Here is a 22,752-nt window from a genome sequence, read left to right as displayed (position 1 = left end):
GAGATGTGTTTTAGATTAAAAAAAAAAAAAAAACTGTAGATTATCTCATGGTCACAAATCCCATTATTCCGTTTTTTCCCAATCTCCCCAAAATACACAAGCAAGACAATCCAGTGAAATGTCGTCCCATAGTTGCCGGCATAGGATCGCTATTGGAGAAATTAGGAGAATGGGTTGATCAATTTCTCCAACCGCTTGTTTTTCGCTTACCTGGGTTTTTAAAGGACACTGGACATTTGTTAGCCCACATGCAGGGAATTTTTTGGTCTACAGAATGTATCTGGATCACTATAGATGGTAGATCTTTGCATTCTTGCATTCCTCACTCCCTAGCACTGACAGCCATCAAACACGATCTTTCATGTTACAGTATCTACAGTCCCAATGTACGTGAGTTCATTTGTAGAGCAGTAGAATTCCTCCGACACACAACTTCTTTATGTTTGATGAACGGTACTACATTCAGAGTCAGGGTACATCTATGGGGGCAAAAGTGTCCCCCTCCTTAGCGAATCCCTACATGGGCTGGTAGGAAGAATCTATTTTATTTGCCCACGGTAATCCATTTAAAACCAATATCGCCTGATATGGTCGCTTCATTGATGACCTGATTGTAGTATGGCATGGATCGGGTGATGCCATTGATGATTTTATGAAATACAGCGGGGATGGAAAGTATTCAGACCCCCTTAAATTTTTCACTCTTTGTTATATTGCAGCCATTTGCTAAAATCATTTAAGTTCATTTTTTCCTCATTAATGTACACACAGCACCCCATATTGACAGAAAAATACAGAATTGTTGACATTTTTGCAGATTTATTAAAAAAGAAAAACTGAAATATCACATGGTCCTAAGTATTCAGACCCTTTGCTCAGTATTTAGTAGAAGCCCCTTTTGATCTAATACAGCCATGAGTCTTTTTGGGAAAGATGCAACAAGTTTTTCACACCTGGATTTGGGGATCCTCTGCCATTCCTCCTTGCAGATCCTCTCCAGTTCTCTCAGGTTGGATGGTAAACGTTGGTGGACGGCCATTTTTAGGTCTCTCCAGAGATGCTCAATCGGGTTTAAGTCAGAAATTGAATACTGTCCGTCCCCACTGTATGTACTGGTAACAGGGCCGCTGATAAGCCAGTACGACTGGCCCTGTTGTACTGGGCCTGGCCACCAGGGGGCCAAGCAATCTGAACAGATTGCAGAAGAAAAAAAAAAGTCTTTCTCCAACTCCTCCCTCCTCCACTCCTACCTCATCTCAGAGGCAGAGAGGTGGAGCCTGACTGGGAGATACTGTAGTTTAAGTGGGCTGGAGGGGGTGTGGCCAACTTCGAGGTTCTTCTGGTGTGCACTGTGCACACATGAGCTGCATTATGGTGGCATTGGATCTGCATTCTCATGGGACTGCAGGTTAGTCCAGTCACATTAACTGCAATGTAAAGTCTAATGTCTGCTTTTTCATGCTTTTTATTACTTCTGTCTAAATTTTTAGATCACTGGATCACACCATGCCTGGAGCTGAATCACACAGGAACGCACTGTGCGTTCCTGTGCAATTCACATGCGGGTCTGTGCAGTGCAATTTCAAGCTCATTCATTTTGAATGGGCCAAAATTGCAATGCACCACAGGAGTGTATGCACTACTTTTTAACATGCACTGCAACCAGATCACATGGTGATCCAGGGCTGGCAGGGGCAGGGCAAAGCAACCTGCGTTTGAGGTGTCATTAACTTTTTATTGACACCTGCTGCAGATCGCAAAAGCAGTGCGTTTTGCATGAAGCTTAAATTGTACAGGAATCCACAGCACATTCCTTCACAATTCAGATGCAGGCATGGTGTGAACCGGCCCTTAGACATAATATTACTTCTCATTAAAAGTTTAGAAAAAACTTTTTTAAAAAAAAAGTGGGCTTAGCTGACATAAATGGCATCTTCTTCTTTTTCATGTAGAACTGTTTGACTGTGACAAGTTGGACAGTGTAGTTTTGAACGCAGCACAGTATCATCTGCATCCTACACACAGTCATCTTATACTAACCACACCCCTTTAAGCCATGCCCAATAATTAAGCGTAATTTAAACCACGTCCATTTTCCAGCTCTGTGTGGCGCATATTTTTAAATTAGCTACGCCCACAATTGTGCTTTTATGTATACCCTAGCCTCTCTGTATAGGGGCGGGGCCAGGGGTGGGGCTGAAGGAGGGACCAGGGGTGGGGCTGAAGGGGGCCCCGTCAGGTAGGCTGTGCGTGGTCCCATGATTTTTATCAGCAGCCCTGACTGGTAAGCCACAATATATGACATTTTTAGTTTTTGGTTTAATACCGCTTTAAACTGTCACTTCTTATAGAGCACTTTTAAACTTTTGAGGGGGGAGCTATTTATAGAAAGAAGAACACTGAAGACAAGAATGCATTTCTGTCTAGGAAGATTTATTGGACATATTCTTGTTATTTGCAACCCACAGCTGGGACATTGTTTATGTTATGTCTTACATTGTATCTTTTATTACATTGTATGAGAGGTGTTTTGTTACATTTGTGTTTTTATATAGAGTATTGCACTATAATGACTCTAATGTTCTACTGAGCTTTGCAGGAGTGATATGGTTTACATACTTCTGCCTTTTGTATACTTCTAAAAACACATTTACCAGCTAAAGTGCTGAAAGCTATAACAGCATGCCAAGAAGCAGTAGCAGCTTGTCAGACCACTGTTACAGCAAAGATTGTAGAAGTGAAAGTAGACATTTCTCTTGTAAGACAGGATTTTCAAAAGCTGAAAGAAAGAGTGACAGAAGCAGAGACCAGACTGAGCAATGTGGAAGACTCCCTCCCCCTGCTGCAGAACTCCACAACAGAACTGTAATTCCAGGTAAATCAGCTACTGCAAAAGCAGGACGAGATGGAAAACAGCTTGAGACGTTTGTAATTTAAGATTCATCGGCCTTCCTGAGGGAGCAGAGGGGAAGGATCCCCCCACGTTCTTGGAAAACCTGCTCTGTGATACCTATGGGAGAGATTCCCTCTCCCCCACATTTGTGGTTGAACGTGCGCACCGTCTATCGGGAAAACCACCACCTGCCTCCTCGCACATTTATAGCAAAGTTCCTTAATTTCAGAGATTGTGACGCCATACTCCATCTCAGCAGGGAAAAAGGCAACATCTCCTTTGGAAACAAGACGGTCGCCGTCTTTCCAGATTTCTCTGCTGAAGTACAGTGCAGAAGGCGAACCTTCATGGAAAAGACATCTCCGAATCAAAAATATAAAGTACGCTATGCTCTTCTCGGCATGTCTACGCGTTGAAGGAGAAGACCGGGCTCACTTTTTTGAGGATCCGGAGGCGGCCATTGCGTGGCTAGAGCAGAGGGACGCACGCAGATAAGTAACCCTGCTAATTCCTTTGTCTTCCACTGAACTCCCACTTGTTCGCAGTGGGAGCAGGACCTGAGTCTGTTACAGCTTAGAAAAGTTATCACCTTTGCTGGCCATGGCATACACTGACCCTGGCTCTGTTCCTCCTTATACCTCCAATAGCGTTATAATTGGTTATGGCCACAGCATATCACACTATTGCTAATACCCCTAAGATGTCATCCAAAGGATCATACTCATGTGCTTCCAATCTTGCTGCATGGATACTTGCTCTTCAGGAATCTGAGTTGAGCTGCTATCCTGTATATGACTGCAGCATGTTGATCACCAAAAAAAGATATTGCAAGTATATACCTGGCATGTATTCACATGGCTCCTGTCTCCCACCGTATATATCAGAGTTGGTACTTTATTTACAAATTTCACTCAGGGTCAGATAGATCACTATACTCTTTTGACAGTGAATAGTCCACACCCATTCCCGGCGGAGGGTGATTCCCCCTTGAAAATCTCACTAATGGAAGTGAGCCAAGTCCTGAGATGTGTAACATTACTCAGCGTAGTTTCGCCCCACATATCATAACTCACAACCTGAGATGGAACAAAATGTCCACTGTCGTGCTGACCTGGTCTTATACTTATAACACTCCTGTCTCCCACCTTTTATATCAGAGTTGGTACTTTATTTACAAATTTCACTCAGGGTCAGATAGATCACTATACTCTTTTGACATACTTCTCCGCAGGATGTGGAAATCTTGCAAAAAGACCTGAACAAATTAATGGGGTGGGCGACTACATGGCAAATGAGGTTCAATGTAGAAAAATGCAAAATAATGCATTTGGGTGGCAAAAATATGAATGCAATCTATACACTGGGGGGAGAACCTCTGGGGGAATCTAGGATGGAAAAGGACCTGGGGGTCCTAGTAGATGATAGGCTCAGCAATGGCATGCGATGCCAAGCTGCTGCTAATAAGGCAAACAGAATATTGGCATGTATTAAAAAGGGGATCAACTCCAGAGATAAAACGATAATTCTCCCGCTCTACAAGACTCTGGTCCGGCCGCACCTGGAGTATGCTGTCCAGTTCTGGGCACCAGTCCTCAGGAAGGATGTACTGGAAATGGAGCGAGTACAAAGAAGGGCAACAAAGATAATAAAGGGTCTGGAGGATCTTAGATATGAGGAAAGGTTGCAATCACTGAACTTATTCTCTCTGGAGAAGAGACGCTTGAGAGGGGATATGATTTCAATTTACAAATACTGTACTGGTGACCCCACAATAGGGAGAAAACTTTTTCGCAGAAGAGAGTTTAATAAGACTCGTGGCCACTCATTACAATTAGAAGAAAAGAGGTTTAACCTTAAACTACGTAGAGGGTTCTTTACTGTAAGAGTGGCAAGGATGTGGAATTCCCTTCCACAGGCGGTGGTCTCAGCGGGGAGCATTGATAGCTTCAAGAAACTATTAGATAATCACCTGAATGACCGCAACATACAGGGATATACAATGTAATACTGACACATAATCACACACATAGGTTGGACTTGATGGACTTGCGTCTTTTTTCAACCTCACCTACTATGTAACTATGTAACTACTCAGAATGTGCTAGCCACAGTGACCGTTTCTATGATTCGGTTTTTGCTAAATCTTTTTTCCTCAGGTTGGACACTGTTTATGCCACGTTGTCAGTTTGGGATAAATGCCCGCACCAGTTTGGGAATGTGCAGGGCGGGGAGGAGGGTGGGGGGTTTTCAAAAGTTGAGAGACATGTTATGTTGCTATGTACTAACTGCATGTTTGCATTACCATGACAGCTACAATTCATTCTCAGAAAATGCCTATTACTCGAGGTGGCATATCACTGTGTTCACTGTATGGGATTCTCTGAATCCTGGAGCTCATCATTCTTGTTACTTACCTCAATGGCCACCCTGAAATTACTGACATGGAATGTCCGCGGAATTAGAGACCCGCTTAAGAGGTCAGCTGTGTTTGCACTGCTTAAAAAACAAAGGGCGGATGTGGTGGTTCTGGTGGAGACTCACGCCGAGGGCATAGCACGCAGAACACTCAAATGGCCTTGGATAGGGTGGGCTTTCCACTCTGTGCATACCACACACTCCAGGGGCGTATCTATCTTGATTGCCAAAACTACACACTTTGAGCTCCAGGGTTCGGAGATTGACCCACTAGGAAGATATGTGTTCCTGAGGGCCAAAATATATGGGGAATTGGTACTCCTATTAGCATTCTATGTCCCACCACCATTTAACTATACGGTGCTCAATGCTGGTTTTGATTATATGGCTATGTACCCTACTATCCCAGCGATATGGATGGGGGATTTTAATAACGTGTTAGAACCTACTTTGGATAGAATGAACAGTTTGTTGCCCTCGTCAGCCCCTCCTCATTTACCAAGATTTGCTAGGCTACTGAACAACAACAAACAGACAGTGCAGCGCTTAATAAATGGAAAATAAAATAGAGGTAGAACACAATACAATCCACCACAGTGTGTAGACAAAACAGTCCATATAATCAAGTCCAAATAGATCTTCAAAGTAGAAGGGACTGCATATTTGCAAATGGTGATTCCAGAAGCCCACCCCACGGAAACAAATGGCCTCTCACCTGGTGTTGTAGACCCTTTAATTATAGAGGGTCAGAAAACGCCTTTGGCATATAGTCAAATAATATGCGGCTAGGTGAATCTTCATCAAGGGCTCAATGCAGGACACTCCGGTAGGGACATATAAGGAATAAAAGTGGCTAAAAATAGTGCTCTCCGTATACAATAATCTTTATTTCAGTATAAAAATCATAAAAACACTCACAAGAGAAGTACTTGGTATAGGCAGACAAGCAGTGATGGCGATCTCCTGTTCCTCCGAACAGCAGAGCAGATGCGCAGTGGCCGCGGGTGACGTCACGACGCTACCTCGTTCTGACGCTCCCGTCCTCGGTCTTCAGAACGAGGTAGCGTTGTGACGTCACCCGCGGCCACTGCGCATCTGCTCTGCTGTTCGGAGGAACAGGAGATCGCCATCACTGCTTGTCTGCCTATACCAAGTACTTCTCTTGTGAGTGTTTTCATGATTTTTATACTGAAATAAAGATTAGTGTATACGGAGAGCACTATTTTTCGCCACTTTTATTCCTTATATGTCCCTACCGGAGTGTCCTGCATTGAGCCCTTGATGAAGATTCACCTAGCCGCATATTATTTGACTATATGCCAAAGGCGTTTTCTGACCCTCTATAATTAAAGGGTCTACAACACCAGGTGAGAGGCCATTTGTTTCCGTGGTGGTGGGCTTCTGGAATCACCATTTGCAAATATGCAGTCCCTTCTACTTTGAAGATCTATTTGGACTTGATTATATGGACTGTTTTGTCTACACACTGTGGTGGATTGTATTGTGTTCTACCTCTATTTTTTTTTCCATTTATTAAGCGCTGCACTGTCTGTTTGTTGATGTTTTTTGAGGGATTTGAATTTTGGCCCTAGTGTTCAGCTGCTGTTCTAGTTGCATACCACTTCACGCTGATTAATTTTTTATTTAGGCTACTGAACAATATCAACCTTGTTGATACATGGAGGGCCAGGAACCCCTCCGCCAAGGCCTATTCTTGCTTCTCCACGTCCCACCATGCTATGTCCCGAATAGATCTCATCCTTCTATCTAAAACTCTCATGCCCCATACACACGGTCGGATTTTCCGATGGAAAATGTCCGATCGGAGCGTGTTGTCGGAAATTCCGACCGTATGTGGGCTCCATCGGACATTTTCCATCGGATTTTCCGACACACAAAGTTGGAGAGCAGGAGATAAAATTTTCCGACAACAAAATCCGATCCGTCAATTCCGACCGTGTGTGGCCTGTTCCGACGCACAAAGTGCCACGCATGCTCAGAAGAAATTCCGACACGGAACAGCTCGTTCTGGTAAACTAATGCCCCGTACACACGGTCGGATTTTCCGATGGACATTGTCCGATCGGAGCGTGTTGTCGGAAATTCCGACCGTGTGTGGGCGCCATCGGACATTTTCCATCGGATTTTCCGACACACAAAGTTGGACAGCAGGAGATAAAATTTTCCGACAACAAAATCCGATCGCGTCAATTCCGACCGTGTGTGGCCTGTTCCGACGCACAAAGTGCCATGCATGCTCAGAAGAAATTCCGACACGGGACAGCTCGTTCTGGTAAACTTAGCGTTCGCAATGGATACAGCACTTTCGTCACGCTGCAATGTAAAAAATGGTTTAATACAGCGCACTCTCTTCTTCTTTATAATGTGACAAGAATTAAGTAGTTTTGCTGCTCATATTCACACACACTTCTCACAAAGTTTTATTTGTGTTTTTTTAGTGGGATTCCCTGAATATATTGTTATTAGTTGTCACATCTGACAGTTTTATATTTTTTATGTTTTTTTTTTTGTTTTTAAGCCTTTTTTTTTCTTTAATGTTTGGATTTTTTCCAAGGCTGATCTTTGTTCAATGTTATTTTTATTTTTACTCCAGAATATTTTTGGGTGTGTTTTGTGTGTCAAGTTACCCCAACACCATTGATATCTTTTATTATTTAATCTCAAGGAGATTGTTTGTTTTTTGGTGACCCTTGTTCATTTCACATTTTATATTAGAAATGTACCTGAATCCTCACAAACCAACTGTCATTTTTGAAGTAAAACACATAGAGTATAATTCAAAACAAAAATCCTTTATTAAGGGATCAGAACCAAACAAAGAGGAAGGCAACACTGGATCAACAAGAGAAATTAGCGAAGCCTGGGACCCCCAGGGCAGACATCAATTCTTCAACATCAAAATTGGTGGCCTGAGGAGTCCATATGTAAGGGAGGGCAGTCTGGTCCGGGATTCACAGACACTCGGATAGCAGCAGATGACATCTGTGTCCCCAGGCTGTGGTACCACAAGAGGCTGCATCTTTTGGCCGACCAGACTGGATCCAGGGCAATCACTCTCTGGTCTTCCTTTCACACTTCCTTCCGGGCTGTGGCTGTGCAGTTGGAGATGTGGCAGGAGGAGGAGTAGGACCTGGAGGAGGAGGAGGAGGACTGGGAGGACCTGGAGGAGGACTGGGAGGACCTGGAGGAGAGGGAGGAGGAGGACCTGCAGGAGGAGGACCATCACAAAGCTGTGTGTGAGGTGTAATTTGGCCCCTCACACCTTTCTCCAGAGCCTCTGATATGAGGGCCTGACACATGGCTTTTTGGCCCTCCTCCATCCTCTGCATTTTATATGCTATGAATGCAGCAATGTTCTCCTGCCTGGTGTGTGGTGCTCCCAGGACCTCTGTAGCCCTCCAAAAGAATCTGATAGCCGCCTCCTCTAGGGCACTCGTCCTACTGCCACTTTCTGTTTTCAGGGGGGGTGGAGGGACCTTGATATCAGCCAGCCGGCTTGGCCCGGCCACCTCCTGGCTGAGACTTCCCTGTGTATGAAAAAGGGACATGGTTTTAGTTTTGGCATCATCAATCACAATCCTAAATTAGTACTCCCAACTAACATCTAGGTAACATCATTGATTGGACAAGCAGAAATATTTAGAGGAATGCTATACCTGGCTCAATCTGGGCTCCTCCACATATGGCCTGGAAGGCCCAGGTTGGGCATCAGAAGCCTCAGCCGGGGGGGAAGGAAGCGTGGAAGGAAGACTGGAGAGGGATGGCCTGGGTTCAGTCTGGCCTGCCAGAAAATGCAGCCTGTCGTAGTACAACATCCTGGGGACATAGATGTCATCTGCTGCTCCGGATCTCTGTGAATCCAGGACTTTATTGCGCTCCCTCAGATATGTGCTCCTCAGACCACCAATGAAAATCTTTAAATAAGTGATGTCTGCCGTGGGGATCACCTGCTTCACAATTTCACACAATTGCTCCAGTGCTGCCTTCCTCTTTGCTTGGTTCTTGAAATGGGGGTGGGTAAACTCCCACAGACAGGGCAGCTCACTTAGCATATCAATGAATAGTGACATGAAGTCAGTATCTCTCATTAAGATATCCATGTTCACTGCAAGACACAACACAAGACAAAGCCTAATGTCAGACCAAACTCTCCTAATCTTGTTACAATATAGGCCTCAATCTAGAAGCAGTATAGGCCCAAGTTTGTCTCTTACCTTCGTTCTTGCGATCGGTGCGTCCAATGCTCCTTCCTCCGCTCACAGATCGTACGTAATACGCACGCGTGTTACGCTTTATACACACTGCGCATGCGTGTAACTCCGCCCGCCCCTGACGTTCTTTCTAGTCTATTCCCCGCCCCTTTTCATTTGGCGCAGTGGGGGAAGAGCATGATGGCGGAGTTACAACAGGTGCGTGATAATTCTAACAACGAGGAGGAGGAGGAGGAAAGCCCGGATCCAGGCACGTCCCGATCCAGAAGGAGACGTTTTAAGGCCACAAATATGTCGTTTGGGGAGATGTTGGAGATGGTAGACATCATGAAGAAGTCCGACTATGACGGAAAATATGGGCCTTACCCCAACCCCAACATCAGAAAGGCCAAAATCATTGGTAAAGTGGTCAGGAGTCTTGAGCGGAATTTCGGGGTACGAAGGTCTAAAGATCAGCTCAGGAAGCGGTGGTCGGACCTGAAGTTGAGAGAGCCAGAGCAGTACCGAAAGATCCGGAGAGTGCTGCAAAAAAGTAAGTAGTTGTGCTGTGTTCCTATTCTTTCTGTCTTTATTCCGTTCGTTCTGCTCCATATGCTTTTAGTAATTGTAACGTTTAAAAAGGTCAACTTTAATGTTCATGGGCCCATTATTCGTTCGTATCAAACATTTTTCTTTCGGCCTCTAGAACACCATTGTTTAGGCCATATGCATTTTCACACATTTTTTTTGGGCCTACTTGGATGCCAAATAGTTGTTTGTGTAGATGGGTTTGTTACTAGAATGAAATGCCAACTAGATTGTGTGTAAGGAGAGGACACTGAGCAGCTGTTTTCACATCTGGACACTGGAGCACTAGTGTGGGACACAAGAACACCATTTTTATTAGGGGGGGCACACTGATGCTCCAGTGTATACTATAGGGGGGGTTACATGTGTGAAGCTTGTACCAAACAGGTAAAGTATTGCAGCTTGACAAAGGGCAATAAAAAATATACATCTTGGAACTCGGCTAAAATAGACAATTGTACCCCACTTCCAAGCAATGTTTCCTATTTCTAGTTCTGTCATCAAATATCTGTGTGCTAATTATACCATTTTTGTTTTACATAGGGGAGAAAAGACTCGGACACCCCTCATCCCAGGAGACCAGAGACCCCCCACCTCTGGAAGAAGGGGAAATACCAATCCAAGAAGAAGAGCAGGAGGAAGAAGAAGATGTGGTGGAGATTGGCACCACAACAGGTGAGTGTCTGCGACCACAGGCTCAGGTAAAAGAGATGGATGTTGGCAGATTTTTGAGACCTTTTTTTTGTTCTTTATCTCTTTTTAGGTGATCGGGATCCAGAACGCTTTACATCTGAAAGTGCCCAGATACTGATCGGGGAGATCATGGGGTGTAATCTCCAATTGCAAAACATCCAGCAACAAATCACTGATGTTAAAAAAAAAATAATAACATCATTGATGTTTTGGGGCGAATTTAAACCCCACAAAATCACCTGTTTTAGCTTACTAAAATTTTTACAATGTTTAGAAAAGCCAAATTTGGAGGATGCACACAGTGTGCCAACATGTGCTATCGGCCATCACGGGAGATCAATGGACGCGTTTTGGGGGTGCAACCCTTTCCTCAATTATAAAGTAGCGTTGAGGAAGGGCTTGCTCCCCCAAAACACGTCCCTTGATCCCCCCTGATGGCAGATAGCACATGTTGACATTCGTAAATTGGTGTGCATCTTCCAAATTTGGCTTTTCCAGGGGTGATTTCCCCCCATCTGAACGCTATATCAAACCCAGTTCCTAAATACTGATGTCTGATATAGCCTTCAGGTTTTACCTAATGTGAACTTTGTAAGTTCAAGTTTTTTGGCTTTCTTATTCGTTTTACACAGGCCTGTTTTATCTGAAATGGATATTTCGATTTTTGATAATGCCCCCCCCAAAAATTGTTATACAACAAACATGTTGTTTTGTTTTAAAAACCTTTGGTAAATGCACATGTGATTGTGCAGGTATAAAAAAGTGCCTTACTCAAGAATGTGTGGATTATTGTCTCAACACTACAACACTTTTGGGGTGATGTAATAGCTGTTTTATGCAAAAATGGGGGTTATTTCCTAAGGGCAAATACACTTTGCACTACAAGTGCAGGTTCAGTGCAGTTGCAAGTGCACTTGTAGTGAAATGTGTTTTTGCATTTAGGAAGTACCAGCCAACACTATTCTTTATAAGGTTATCCAATCACGACATTTTCTGCACTCAACACATTTCTGTCAGGGTCAGCTCAAACAAACACAAGCAGTAAATGTCCACCAAGAATTGCTTTTGGTTGTTTTTTATTTGAAAAAGGTGTCACAGATTGTCTGGCATATTGATAGCCCCCCTACCCGCAAAGAACTCCAGGTATCGTAACCGGACATCACGGGCACTCAGGGAGGGCAAGCCAGGACGGCCGCTTTCAAGCGCCGTCAGTGTTTCAGGTATCACTCCGGCCTCAGGCCCAACTGAGCCAGCATAGTTGGCCGAATGTTTCCTTAAAAAGTTATGGAGAATACAGCACGCCAGTATAATATGATTCAGTTTATACTTCGCCATATGGATAGGTGTCAGAAATAGGCGGAACCGGCTGGCCAGGATTCCAAATGTGTTCTCCACCACTCTTCGGGCTCTGGCCAGCCGGTAATTAAAAACCCTCTGTTCCGGGGTGAGGGTCCTCATCGGGAATGGCCACATAAGGTGGTCCCCCAGCGCAAACACTTCATCAGCAACGAACACGAATGGGAGTCCTTCCACATTGTCCTCTGGAGCTGGCAAGTCCAAGCTGCCATTCTGGAGACGCCTGTAGAACTCCGTCTGGGCGATGACTCCACCATCGGACATCTGGCTATTCTTCCCCACGTCCACATACAAGAAGTCATAATTAGCCGACACCACTGCCAACATCACAATACTATTGAACCCCTTATAGTTGAAATAGTACGACCCCGAGTTTGGTGGTGGGATGATGTGGACATGTTTCCCATCAAATGCCCCTCCGCAGTTAGGAAAGTTCCACCGCTGGGCAAAGTGGGAGGCCACAGTCTGCCATTCCTGTGGCGTGGAAGGAAACTGTTGAGGAAAAAAAAAATACTATTTTTGCTCAGAAACATGGCAAGCAGATTAGGCACAAACATTCTGGGGCAACCTCCAGATAGCATTTATTAAGGGGAATTTAACAACACCAAAGTATAAGGTACACCTATCATATTCCCCCTCCCCCCTCTCTCATGGGCCATTTCGAACATTATGGGGTGTGTGGAAATCTTGGACAGGTAACCCTCTTCACTTCATTGAGAGATGAATGCTTAAATAATGGGTATTACTTGGAACAGCCCCTCCTTAGTTACACTATTGGCAGCCCACTGGACAGGTAAGAAGTGTCCGAATACAAAGATACAAATACACACTGTACACATTTGAGCACATTTGAACATTCTGCTATTACCTGACTCAAGATAATAATAGGATCTTAAAAATTCAAACAGTACCATTTGAAAGTATACAGGCAGGCCCTTGCACTACATGCTTCGGGGAATTCATCCATAAATCAGAGCACAAAAGAGATGGGTATAGTGTGTATGGGTTTGGCAAAGTCAGCAGATAGATGATTGAGGATAGATAGAGAATTGGGATCAGCTGACTTAGCAGTTGGGGGAGGGAGGGTTACTAAAAATGATTTGGAGACACCACAAAAAATAAGCCTCTGCCACTTTGCCTGAATTTAAAGCTAAAATAACATTTCAAAACATTTTAGGGGGTGTTTGGGGTAAAGCACTACTATATAGCTGATAAAATACATTGTTTTAAGTGACTACATGCGGTGAATATAGGGCCCGTAGAGCATGCTGGGGAGGTTAGTGAAGGACAATCTGTATGAAGGACCTAAAAAATTAATTACATAAAAATCCAGCATGCATAAGGACAAAGGGGACATTCACAGCATATTCCAATCATGGTAATTAGGGAATGAGGAAAGAAATACAATATATTAGCAAACATTAAATACAATGAAATGTGATATTAAAGGATAAAAATCTTACCTTCATATACTCCTTCTGCAGGACCTGTATGAGGCAGAACAGGTCTCTGGGATGATGATACCCAGAGCCTGGGGGGAGATGCCTGTCGAGAACTTCAAGTCCTGCAGACTTCTCCCTGTGGCCAAATACCGCAGGGTAGCGACGAGCCTCTGCTCCGGAGTGATGGCTTGCCTCATGCAGGTATCCTGCCTGCTGATATAGGGGGTCAGCGAAGCCAACAAACGGTGAAACACGGGGTCCGTCATCCTGAGAAAGTTCCTGAAATCATCAGGATTATTCTCACGGATCTCACGGAGCAAAGGCATATGAGAGAACTGGTCACGCTGAAGCAACCAATTCTTGGTCCATGAACTCCTCTCCACCCTGTTCATGGACTGGACTTGTGTCAAGGTCAGGACCCCAACACCAAGCCCCCGCACAGCACGAACTCTACGAGGAGTACGCATACGCAACATGGCTAGAAAATGGTCGGCTGCTCAGAACGAAGTAACAGAACGCACTGAAGAACAGCAAGGCCTGTGAAGAGCGACCTGAAAAACAGTAACGAACGAACAAGAACACAATGACTAAGTCACGCGGAACTTGCTTGCACGCACTGAAGAGCAGATACAAACCCACAAGCACAAACTGAATGGCAGAAAACGATCTGAAAGCCACGAGTCTGAAAAAGCACAAATCGTCTCTCACCAAACTTTTACTAACACGAGATTAGCAAAAGGAGCCCAAAGGGTGCCGCGCTTGGTTCTGAACTGGCATTTTCTAGTCTCGTCGTACGTGCTTGACGTCACCGCGTTGTTGCCGATCGGAAATTCCGACAACTTTGTGCGACCGTGTGTACGCAAAACAAGTTTGAGCCAACATCCGTTGGAAAAAATCCTAGGATTTTGTTGTCGGAATGTCCGAACAAAGTCCGACCGTGTGTACGGGGCATTATTCACAGACTAGTAGATGCAGGATTTTCTCCTCGATCACTATCAGATCACTGTCCTTACTGGGTCACAGTCTCTTTGTCATGTCGTCGCCCGCCAGCTACGTGGCGATTAAATCCCTTTTGGCTGACAGTGGACTGGGAACAATATTTTATGACAAATGACGACTCTGCCACAGTACAGTCAGTATGGGAAATGTTCAAACTGCACGCCCGTATGACTCTTACCAAGCGCATTAACAAACTTAAGTGAACATCTGAGTTGACTATTGATAGGGCAGAGGGAAATCTATGTGCAGCAGAGAGAGGATTTCTTAATGACCCCACTATTGACAGGGCAAATGATCTTAAATTATGCTCGAGAACACTTGATCAACTACATTATGAAAAGTCTAAACACAAAATCTTTTTTCATAAGCAGAGATCATTCGAGCATGGGGAAAGGACTGGGAAACTTCTGGCCCATTTGGTACATTGCGAGGAGAGACCTGCTGTTGTGATTTCATTACGCTCCTCTGACGATGTACTGGTGACAGAACCTAGCAAAGTGTCTGATTTATTTAAGGATTTCTTTAGTAAACTATACATGGCCACAGCTATGGAAGACACGTCCACTATGGAGACCTTCCTTGAGGGACTGACGATCCCTCGACTGGCTGATGAGCAGGTGGAGAAGCTGGAGGCTCCACTGACAACGGATGAGATATCCAGAGCCATAGCAGGATTCCCCAGATCTAAAGCCCCGGGGTCAGATGGTTTACCTGTGGAATTTTACTCCACCTACTCAGACCTGCTGATCCCTAGGTTGCTCAAACTATATAATGCTACCTTTGAGGGATCTGACTTGCCTGCATTGATGCGAGAAGCAACTATAGTAGTAATCCCCAAACCGGGTAAGGATCCACATCTTCCAGAGTCATACCAGCCCATCTCCCTACTACAGGTGGATGTCAAGATACTTGCAAAAGTGCTTGCCATTCGACTGAATAAAGTCATCCTGTCATTAGTGCACAGTGATCAGGCTGGGTTTATGCCAGGTAGAAATACATCCTTTAACCTCAGAAGATTGTTTATAAACCTACAGGCCATTCATGACCATCCGGGGACAAGGGTAATAGTGGCCCTGGACACAGCTAAGGCGTTTGACTCAGTGGAGTGGAGATACCTGTGGACTTGTCTGAGCAGATTTGGATTAGGACCTAAATTTATAAAATGGGTACAGCTCTTGTATCAAGCCCCGGTTGCGAAAGTGCTGGCTAATGGTTGGCCATCTGGACAGTTCCCCTTGTCCAGGGGTACTAGACAGGTGTGTCCTCTGTCGCCGCTGCTCTACGCGCTGGCGTCAGAGCCACTCGCGATAGCTATTCGGGCACACCCTGGGATTATGGGACTCGGTAGAGGGGAAGTGATGGAAAAGATCAGCATGTACGCGGATGACACGCTTTTATATCTAGATGACTCAGACAATTCCTTACCGCTAGCCTTAGATCTAATTAAACAATTTGGCACGTTTTCTGGCCTTCGAATACATTGGGACAAATCACAGATACTCCCTTTGGATAGTTTTCCACCTCCCAGGAATAGGGCCCTGTTACTTTTACAGAGAGTGGATACCATTAAGTATCTGGGAGTGAGGCTAACTAGAGACCCAGCAGACTATGTACCATTAAATATAATCCCACTATATGAAATGCTTAGACAGAAGACCCAGATTTGGGCTCGCCTCCCTCTGGGAGTAATGGGCCGTATAAATCCAACAAAAATGGTTCTTCTACCCAAAATTTTGTTCATGGTATGGCACTCGCCAGTATACTTAATACTCAGACATTTTAAACTAATGGAAGCTATCCTAAAGCCATTTATATGGGGCAATAATAGGCACAAAATTTCCTGGCATAAATTGAAAAACCCCACTGACTTAGCTGGAATGGCCCTCCCTGATTTCAACACGTACTATATGGCAGCCCAACTGGCACACATTTTCCATGTTGACAAGGTGGATAGGGAGAGATTCCTCAGTTTTCTCTGTCCAGAATGGTCTTGGAAGACTCAGGACTCACTAGTAGTGATAACAGGGGGAGCGAGAGGGGTGGCGAGGATAGACAACCGCAGATCACTTTTGTACCAGTACAAGAGGATCTGGGAACTAGCTTCTGATAAGTTAAACATACCAGCAATACATGATTTCACCACTCTGTTGCACAATCCAGTTCTTTATGATCCCGGACAGTGAGGTGTGGAGTTCCAGGGGAATATTTTACTTGTCCCATATTACCTGTAATGGAAAACTGAAGAACTTTGGCAGATTGAAATCTGAGTTTCTGCTTCCAAACCAGCTATTCTTCAGATATCTACAACTCCGCCACGCCTTCTGTTCGCAATTTCCCTTAGATGATCTCGTCTCAACCAATAATCCTCTCATGGAATCAATAAAATACCCAGACCCCAAAAAAATGATCTCTCAATTCTACCTTATGCTGACGACACCATCAGCAACCAGAATAGCATACGCACTGAAATCTAGGTGGGAGAGGGAGGTGGAGGTGGGCAATATGGAGGATGATGAATGGAGTGATGCTCTAGATGCTTGTAAAATGGTATCCCCTAAATTATCAGATCGGTTAACTCAGATCTTCATACTGCATAGATCCTACCTCACACCATTCATAATCAGTCGGCAACATGTCCGATGAGTAATCAAGCAGTAGGCACTTTTTTTCACTTAATATGGCAATGCCCACAGATCCAGGCTTTCTGGACCCAGGTGGTAGGATTCCTACATGACACAATGGGCTCTCCTGTCACACTACAGCCCAAACTGTGCAGATGAGGAATTTTCCCAGATACAGAGATTAATAAATTCCAAAAGATATTTCTACATGAAACACTCTTCTCTGCAAGGAAGGTCATAGCCAGAATCTGGATGAGGCCTGACCCTCCGGAACTCGCACATTGGATTGCAGAAGTAAACACAGTTCTACCCTATAAGAAACTCACGTATTCACATAGAGGGTGCCCGACAAAGTATGAAAAAATTTGGGACAAGTGGCTCAAAACACCTGAAACCTGTATATGATACTGACAATAAAAAAGAGTGATACAATAGGATGTGTAGACCAACAGCCTTTTGTAAGGAATGTATGTGAGGTGGAGAGGCGATTAATAGACCGATATGGTGTGCACAGTGTTTGGAATGCTTTTTATATGTCATTGGTACTACAAAAGATAACGTATGTTAATACTTATAACCTGGGGGAAGACATAGCGAATTGTCTGTTATTATACATTGTATTACTTGAAGTCTTTGTCACAAGAAATGCATGGATGTATACGTTTTCACTACATTTTCAATAAAAAACGTGTTCAATGGAAAAAGAAAAAAAAAACATTTACAAATGAAATGTTATTGCAAACAGCTCTAATTTTTTAAGTGGCCTTAGTGTATTTGTAAGGTAATCCAAGCTCCAACCTTAAACTCAAACACCCTCAATATTTCATAACCAAAAGCCAAAAAAAAGCAAAAATCCCACGCCCATGTCAAACCTATTATCCAATCCACTCTCATCCAACTAACACCCCTCACTCATTCCAAACCTTTCACCCAACCCAAACACCTTCTTCCATTCCAAATGCCCTTACCAAACCCAAACACCCCCATCCAGCCCATTTCATTGTAAGTAATACAAATACCATTATTACCCCCTAACCTACTAAAAAAAATCCTCTTATGTCAAATGCCTTATCCAACCAAGATCCCTTGCTCACTCTAAACCCTTAACTAAATCCAAACACCCTCTCCAACTCAAGTATACTTAACCCTTCTAACATCTGCACTAGGGATGAGCCGAACAGCCCCCGGTTCGGTTCGCACCAGAACCTGCGAACGGACCGAAAATTTGCACAAAGGTTAGAACCCCATTGATGTCTATTGGACTCGAACGTTCGAAATCAAAAGTGCTAATTTTAAAGGTTAATTTGCATGGTATTGTCCTAAAAAGGGTTTGGGGACCTGGGTCCTGCCCCAGGGGACATGTATCAATGCAAAAAAAACTTTTAAAAACGTCCGTTTTTCGGGAGCAGTGATTTTAATGATGCTTAAAGTTAAAAAAAAAGTGAAATATTCCTTTAAATATCGTACCTGGGGGGAGTCTATAGTATGCCTGTAAAGTGGCGAGTGTTTCCCGTGTTTAGAACAGTCCCTGCACAAAATGTAATTTTTAAAGGAAAAAAAGTCATTTAAAACTGCTTGCGGCTTTAATGTAATGTTGGGTCCTGGCAATATGGATGAAAATCAGTTAGACAAACAGCATGGGTACCCCCCAGTCCATTACCAGGCCCTTTGGGTCTTCTATGGATATTAAGGGGAACCCCGCACCTAAATTAAAAAAAGGAAAGGTGTGGGGCCACCAGGCCCTATATACTCTGAACAGCAGTATACAGGTGGTGCAAACAAGACAGGGACTGTAGGTTTGTTGGTAAGTAGAATCTGTTTGTAATTTTGAACGGGTACATTTTTAACGTGTTTAGCTCCAGCCAAAAAATCTATTTTAAGCTTTTTGGAAAACATAGGGAAGGGCTATCACCCCTGTGACATTTGTTTTGCTGTCTGCGCTCCTCTTCAGAAGATTTCACCTCATTTTTTGTCCCAATGACAAATGTTTTTTGAAAATTTGGGTTTTTTTGTGAAACAAGGATTGGTGATAAAGCATCAGTGGAAAGGAGAAACGTTTTTCCCATATTAACTCTTACAGGAGAGAATTTCCCTTCCTAGGAGTAGATTTCATCTCACTTCCTGTTGTCTCCTTCCGTTTGCAAGTAGGAGTCGTTTGTAAGTTGGATGTTTGAAAGTAGGGGCCTGCCCTATATACTCAGCAGAAATTTGGGCCTTAGGTGTTGTTGTGGCCACAACACTGTAAGCCCTCACAGGGCCCTGCTGTGAAATATTGGATCAAGAATTGTAATTACATGCCACTGTTAAACAGGGGCAGAAAAATTGTGCCTTTGGTGGTGGTGGTGCTAGTGCCACAACACTGTAAGTCCTCACTCACTCTTGGTGGGCGCAGAAACGGGCCCTGCTGTGAAATATTAGATCGAGCATTGTAATTACATGCCCCTGTTGAACAGGGGCTTAAAAATTGGGCCTTAGGCACTGGTGCTGGTGCCACATCACTGCAACCCCTCACAGATACTCTAGTTGGAACGCAGAAATGAGCCCTGCTGCAAAGTATTGCATCAAAAATTGTAATTACACGCCCCTGTTAAACAAGGGCTGAAAAATTGGGCCTTAGGCATTGGTGGTGGTGCCCAGAACCAAAAATGTTCTTACAAGCTATCAGCATGATCATTGAGGAGGAAGAGGATAATTACTCAGGATAGTCACTCAGCATATCAGCATAGGCAGTCTTTGAAGGGATCTGAGATTTCAAAAAAAATTATTCCGTTACATCAGCATCAGGTGCTTAGTAGCTGGTGGTGATCCAAGATTGATTCATTTTTATGAAGGTCAGTCGATCGACGGAGTCGGTAGACAGACGCACCCTGTGATCGGTTACAAAGCCTCCAGCAGCACTGAATGTGCGTTCCGAAAGAACGCTGGATGCAGGACAGGCCAATAGCTCAATTGCATACTGTGAAAGCTCTGGCCAGTGATCCATCCTCAAGACCCAGTAACCCAGAGGATTTTCGGTGGGAAAGGTGTCCAAGTCAGATCTTGCCCCTAGGTATTCCTGCACCAAGTAAAACAGACGCTGGCGATGGTTGCTGGAACTGATCATACCTTCGGGCTGCGGACCAAAAAATTGTCTGAACGCATCGGTCAGAAGGCCACCTTCTCCACCGCTCCTTCTTTGACTGACCGAAGCCTCAGCAACACGTTGTCCAGAAACAGGAGTTTGTAACTTCCCAGTCTCTGGGAACGCGTTGCACAGACCTTTCTGCAAGGCCTCCCGAAGATGTTTCATCCTCTGCTCCCTCTGCGATGGCAAGATAAGGTCCGCAACCTTACCCTTGTAACGTGGATCAAGGAGGGTTGCCAGCCAGTATTGGTCCTTCTCCTTGATACCAGGAATATGAGGATCCTTACGCAGGCTTTGCAGGATCAGGGAGGCCATGCAGCATAGGTTTGCTGAGGCATTCGGTCCGGAGTCCTCTGGGTCACTAAGGACGACATGGTCCGCAGCCACCTCCTCCTAGCCACGTACAAGTCCATGTGTTTCTTGGGACTGATCCCTTAAAGACTGCTGCTGATGCTGAGTGCCAGGCTCCACCTCCATACTGACACAATCCTCCTCCTCCTCGTCCTCTTCCTGTGTGATCGACGGGCACGCAGGAACACTGTCTGGATAAAGAGGGCCTTGAGAGCTAAGGAAGTCCTCCTCCTCCTGCCTCTGTTCTGCCTCAAGTGCCCTGTCCATTATTCCACGCAGTGTGTGCGCCAACAGGTGGACAAGGGGGACAGTGTCACTGATGCATGCACTGTCACTGCTCACCATCCTCGTGGCCTTCTCAAATGGTGACAGGACAGTGCATGTATCCCTGATCATGGCCCACTGGCGTGGGAAAAAAAAACAAGCTCCCCTGACCCTGTCCTGGTGCCATAGTCGCACAGGTACTCATTGATGGCCCTCTGCTGCGTGCGCAGCCGCTGCAGCATGGCCAACGTTGAGTTCCACCTGGTGGGCATGTCACAGATTAGGCAGTTCTTGGGCAGGTTAAACTCCTTTTGGAGGTCTGCCAGCCGAGCACTGGCATTATATGACCGGCGGAAATGCACACAGACTTTCCTGGCCTGCCTCAGGACATCCTGTAAGCCTGGGTACCTGCCCAAGAACCGCTGCACCACCAAGTTAAGGACGTGAGCCAAACAGGGCACATGGGTCATTTGTCCCTGTCAGAGGGCAGAGAGGAGGTTGGTGCCATTGTCGCAAACCACCATTTCTGCCTTAAGTTGGCGTGGCATCAACCACCTCTGAACCAGCCCCTGCAGAGCTGACAGAACCTCTGCCCCAGTGTGGCTCCTGTCCCCCAAGCACACCAGCTCAAGCACCGCATGGCATCTTTTGGCCTGCATACTTGCGTAGCCTCTTGAAAGGCTACGGAGCACCGCTGGTTCCAAGGACAAAGCACAGGAAGAGGCCATGGAGGAAGAAGAAGAGGAGAGAGGTGTGTCACAATCATTAGTAGTGGCATTTTGGAGGCGTGGTGGTGGAACAACCTCCAACACTACTGCACCTTGTCCTGCATCCTTCCCAGTTGCCAGCAGAGTCACCCAATGCATGGTGAAACTTAGGTAACGTCCCTGTCCATGCCTGCTGGACCATGAGTCAGCGGTAATATGCACCTTACCGCTGACCGCCCTGTCCAGTGAGGCCAAGACATTGCCTTCCACATGCCGATAGAGAGCCGGAATCGCCTTCCATGAGAAAAAGTGGCGTTTGGGTACCTGCCACTGGGGAACCGCACATTCCACAAACTCACGGAAGGGGACAGAGTCTACCAACTGAAAAGGCAGCAGTTGAAGTGCTAGCAATTTTGCCAAGCTAGCATTCAACCGCTGAGCATGTGGATGGCTGGGAGCGAACTTATTTTGGCGGTGCAGCAGCTGGGGCAGGGAAATTTGCCTGGTACAATCTGACGTCGGTGTACCGAAAGCAGATTGCCCACAAGTACTTGGCTGTGACACACCTAATTCTACACCGTCATTCCTCTCAGTGCAGGTCTCAGAGAGGACTGAAGGTATAGTGGGGTTGGAGATCTCAGCTGATGAGGAGCAAGGAGAGGTCCTCTTTGTTCTTTGGTGTGGGTCTTTTAAATACGCTTGCCAACGAACTGCATGGCAGGTCAACATATGTCTGGTCAAGCATGTGCTGCCCAAGCGGGAGATGTTTTGGCCACGCGAGATACGCTTGAGACATATGTTGCAAATAGCAGTGGTGTGATGTGATGCACTCGTCTCAAAAAAGGCCCACACCAAAGAACTTTTTGAATAACGCACAGAGACTGCAGCGCCCTGCACATGCGGAGCTTTGGGGCGTGATGCAGTCAGTATGCTGCCCTTAGGCTGACCCCTGGAGGGCATCCTGCCTCTTTGGTGATGTGCCGCCTCCTCCTCCTCCTCTCTCCTATCAGGCACACACGTTGAGTCAGTGACCTCATCATCCCCTCCCTCCTCATCACTGGAGCAAACCTGGCAGTATGCTGCAGCAG

General features: G+C 45.3%; 1 protein-coding gene across 1 annotated transcript in view; it reads left to right on the top strand.

The window, feature by feature from the left end:
- The first annotated feature begins 2,682 nt into the window (after positions 1-2,682).
- LOC141128855 (uncharacterized) overlaps positions 2,683-22,752 on the top strand; it is a 42,375-nt gene continuing 22,305 nt past the window's right edge. Inside the window, exon 1 of the mRNA XM_073616433.1 lies at positions 2,683-2,875. Within this exon, the coding sequence (XP_073472534.1) occupies positions 2,683-2,875 (193 nt within the window). The remainder of the gene's footprint in view (positions 2,876-22,752) is intronic.

The sequence above is a fragment of the Aquarana catesbeiana genome, linkage group LG01, assembly GCF_042186555.1.
Source record: "Aquarana catesbeiana isolate 2022-GZ linkage group LG01, ASM4218655v1, whole genome shotgun sequence".
In the NCBI taxonomy this organism is placed as follows: Eukaryota; Metazoa; Chordata; class Amphibia; order Anura; family Ranidae; genus Aquarana; species Aquarana catesbeiana.
The sequence above is the reverse complement of the archived record's forward strand: the minus strand, read 5'-3'. Positions and strand labels throughout refer to the sequence as shown.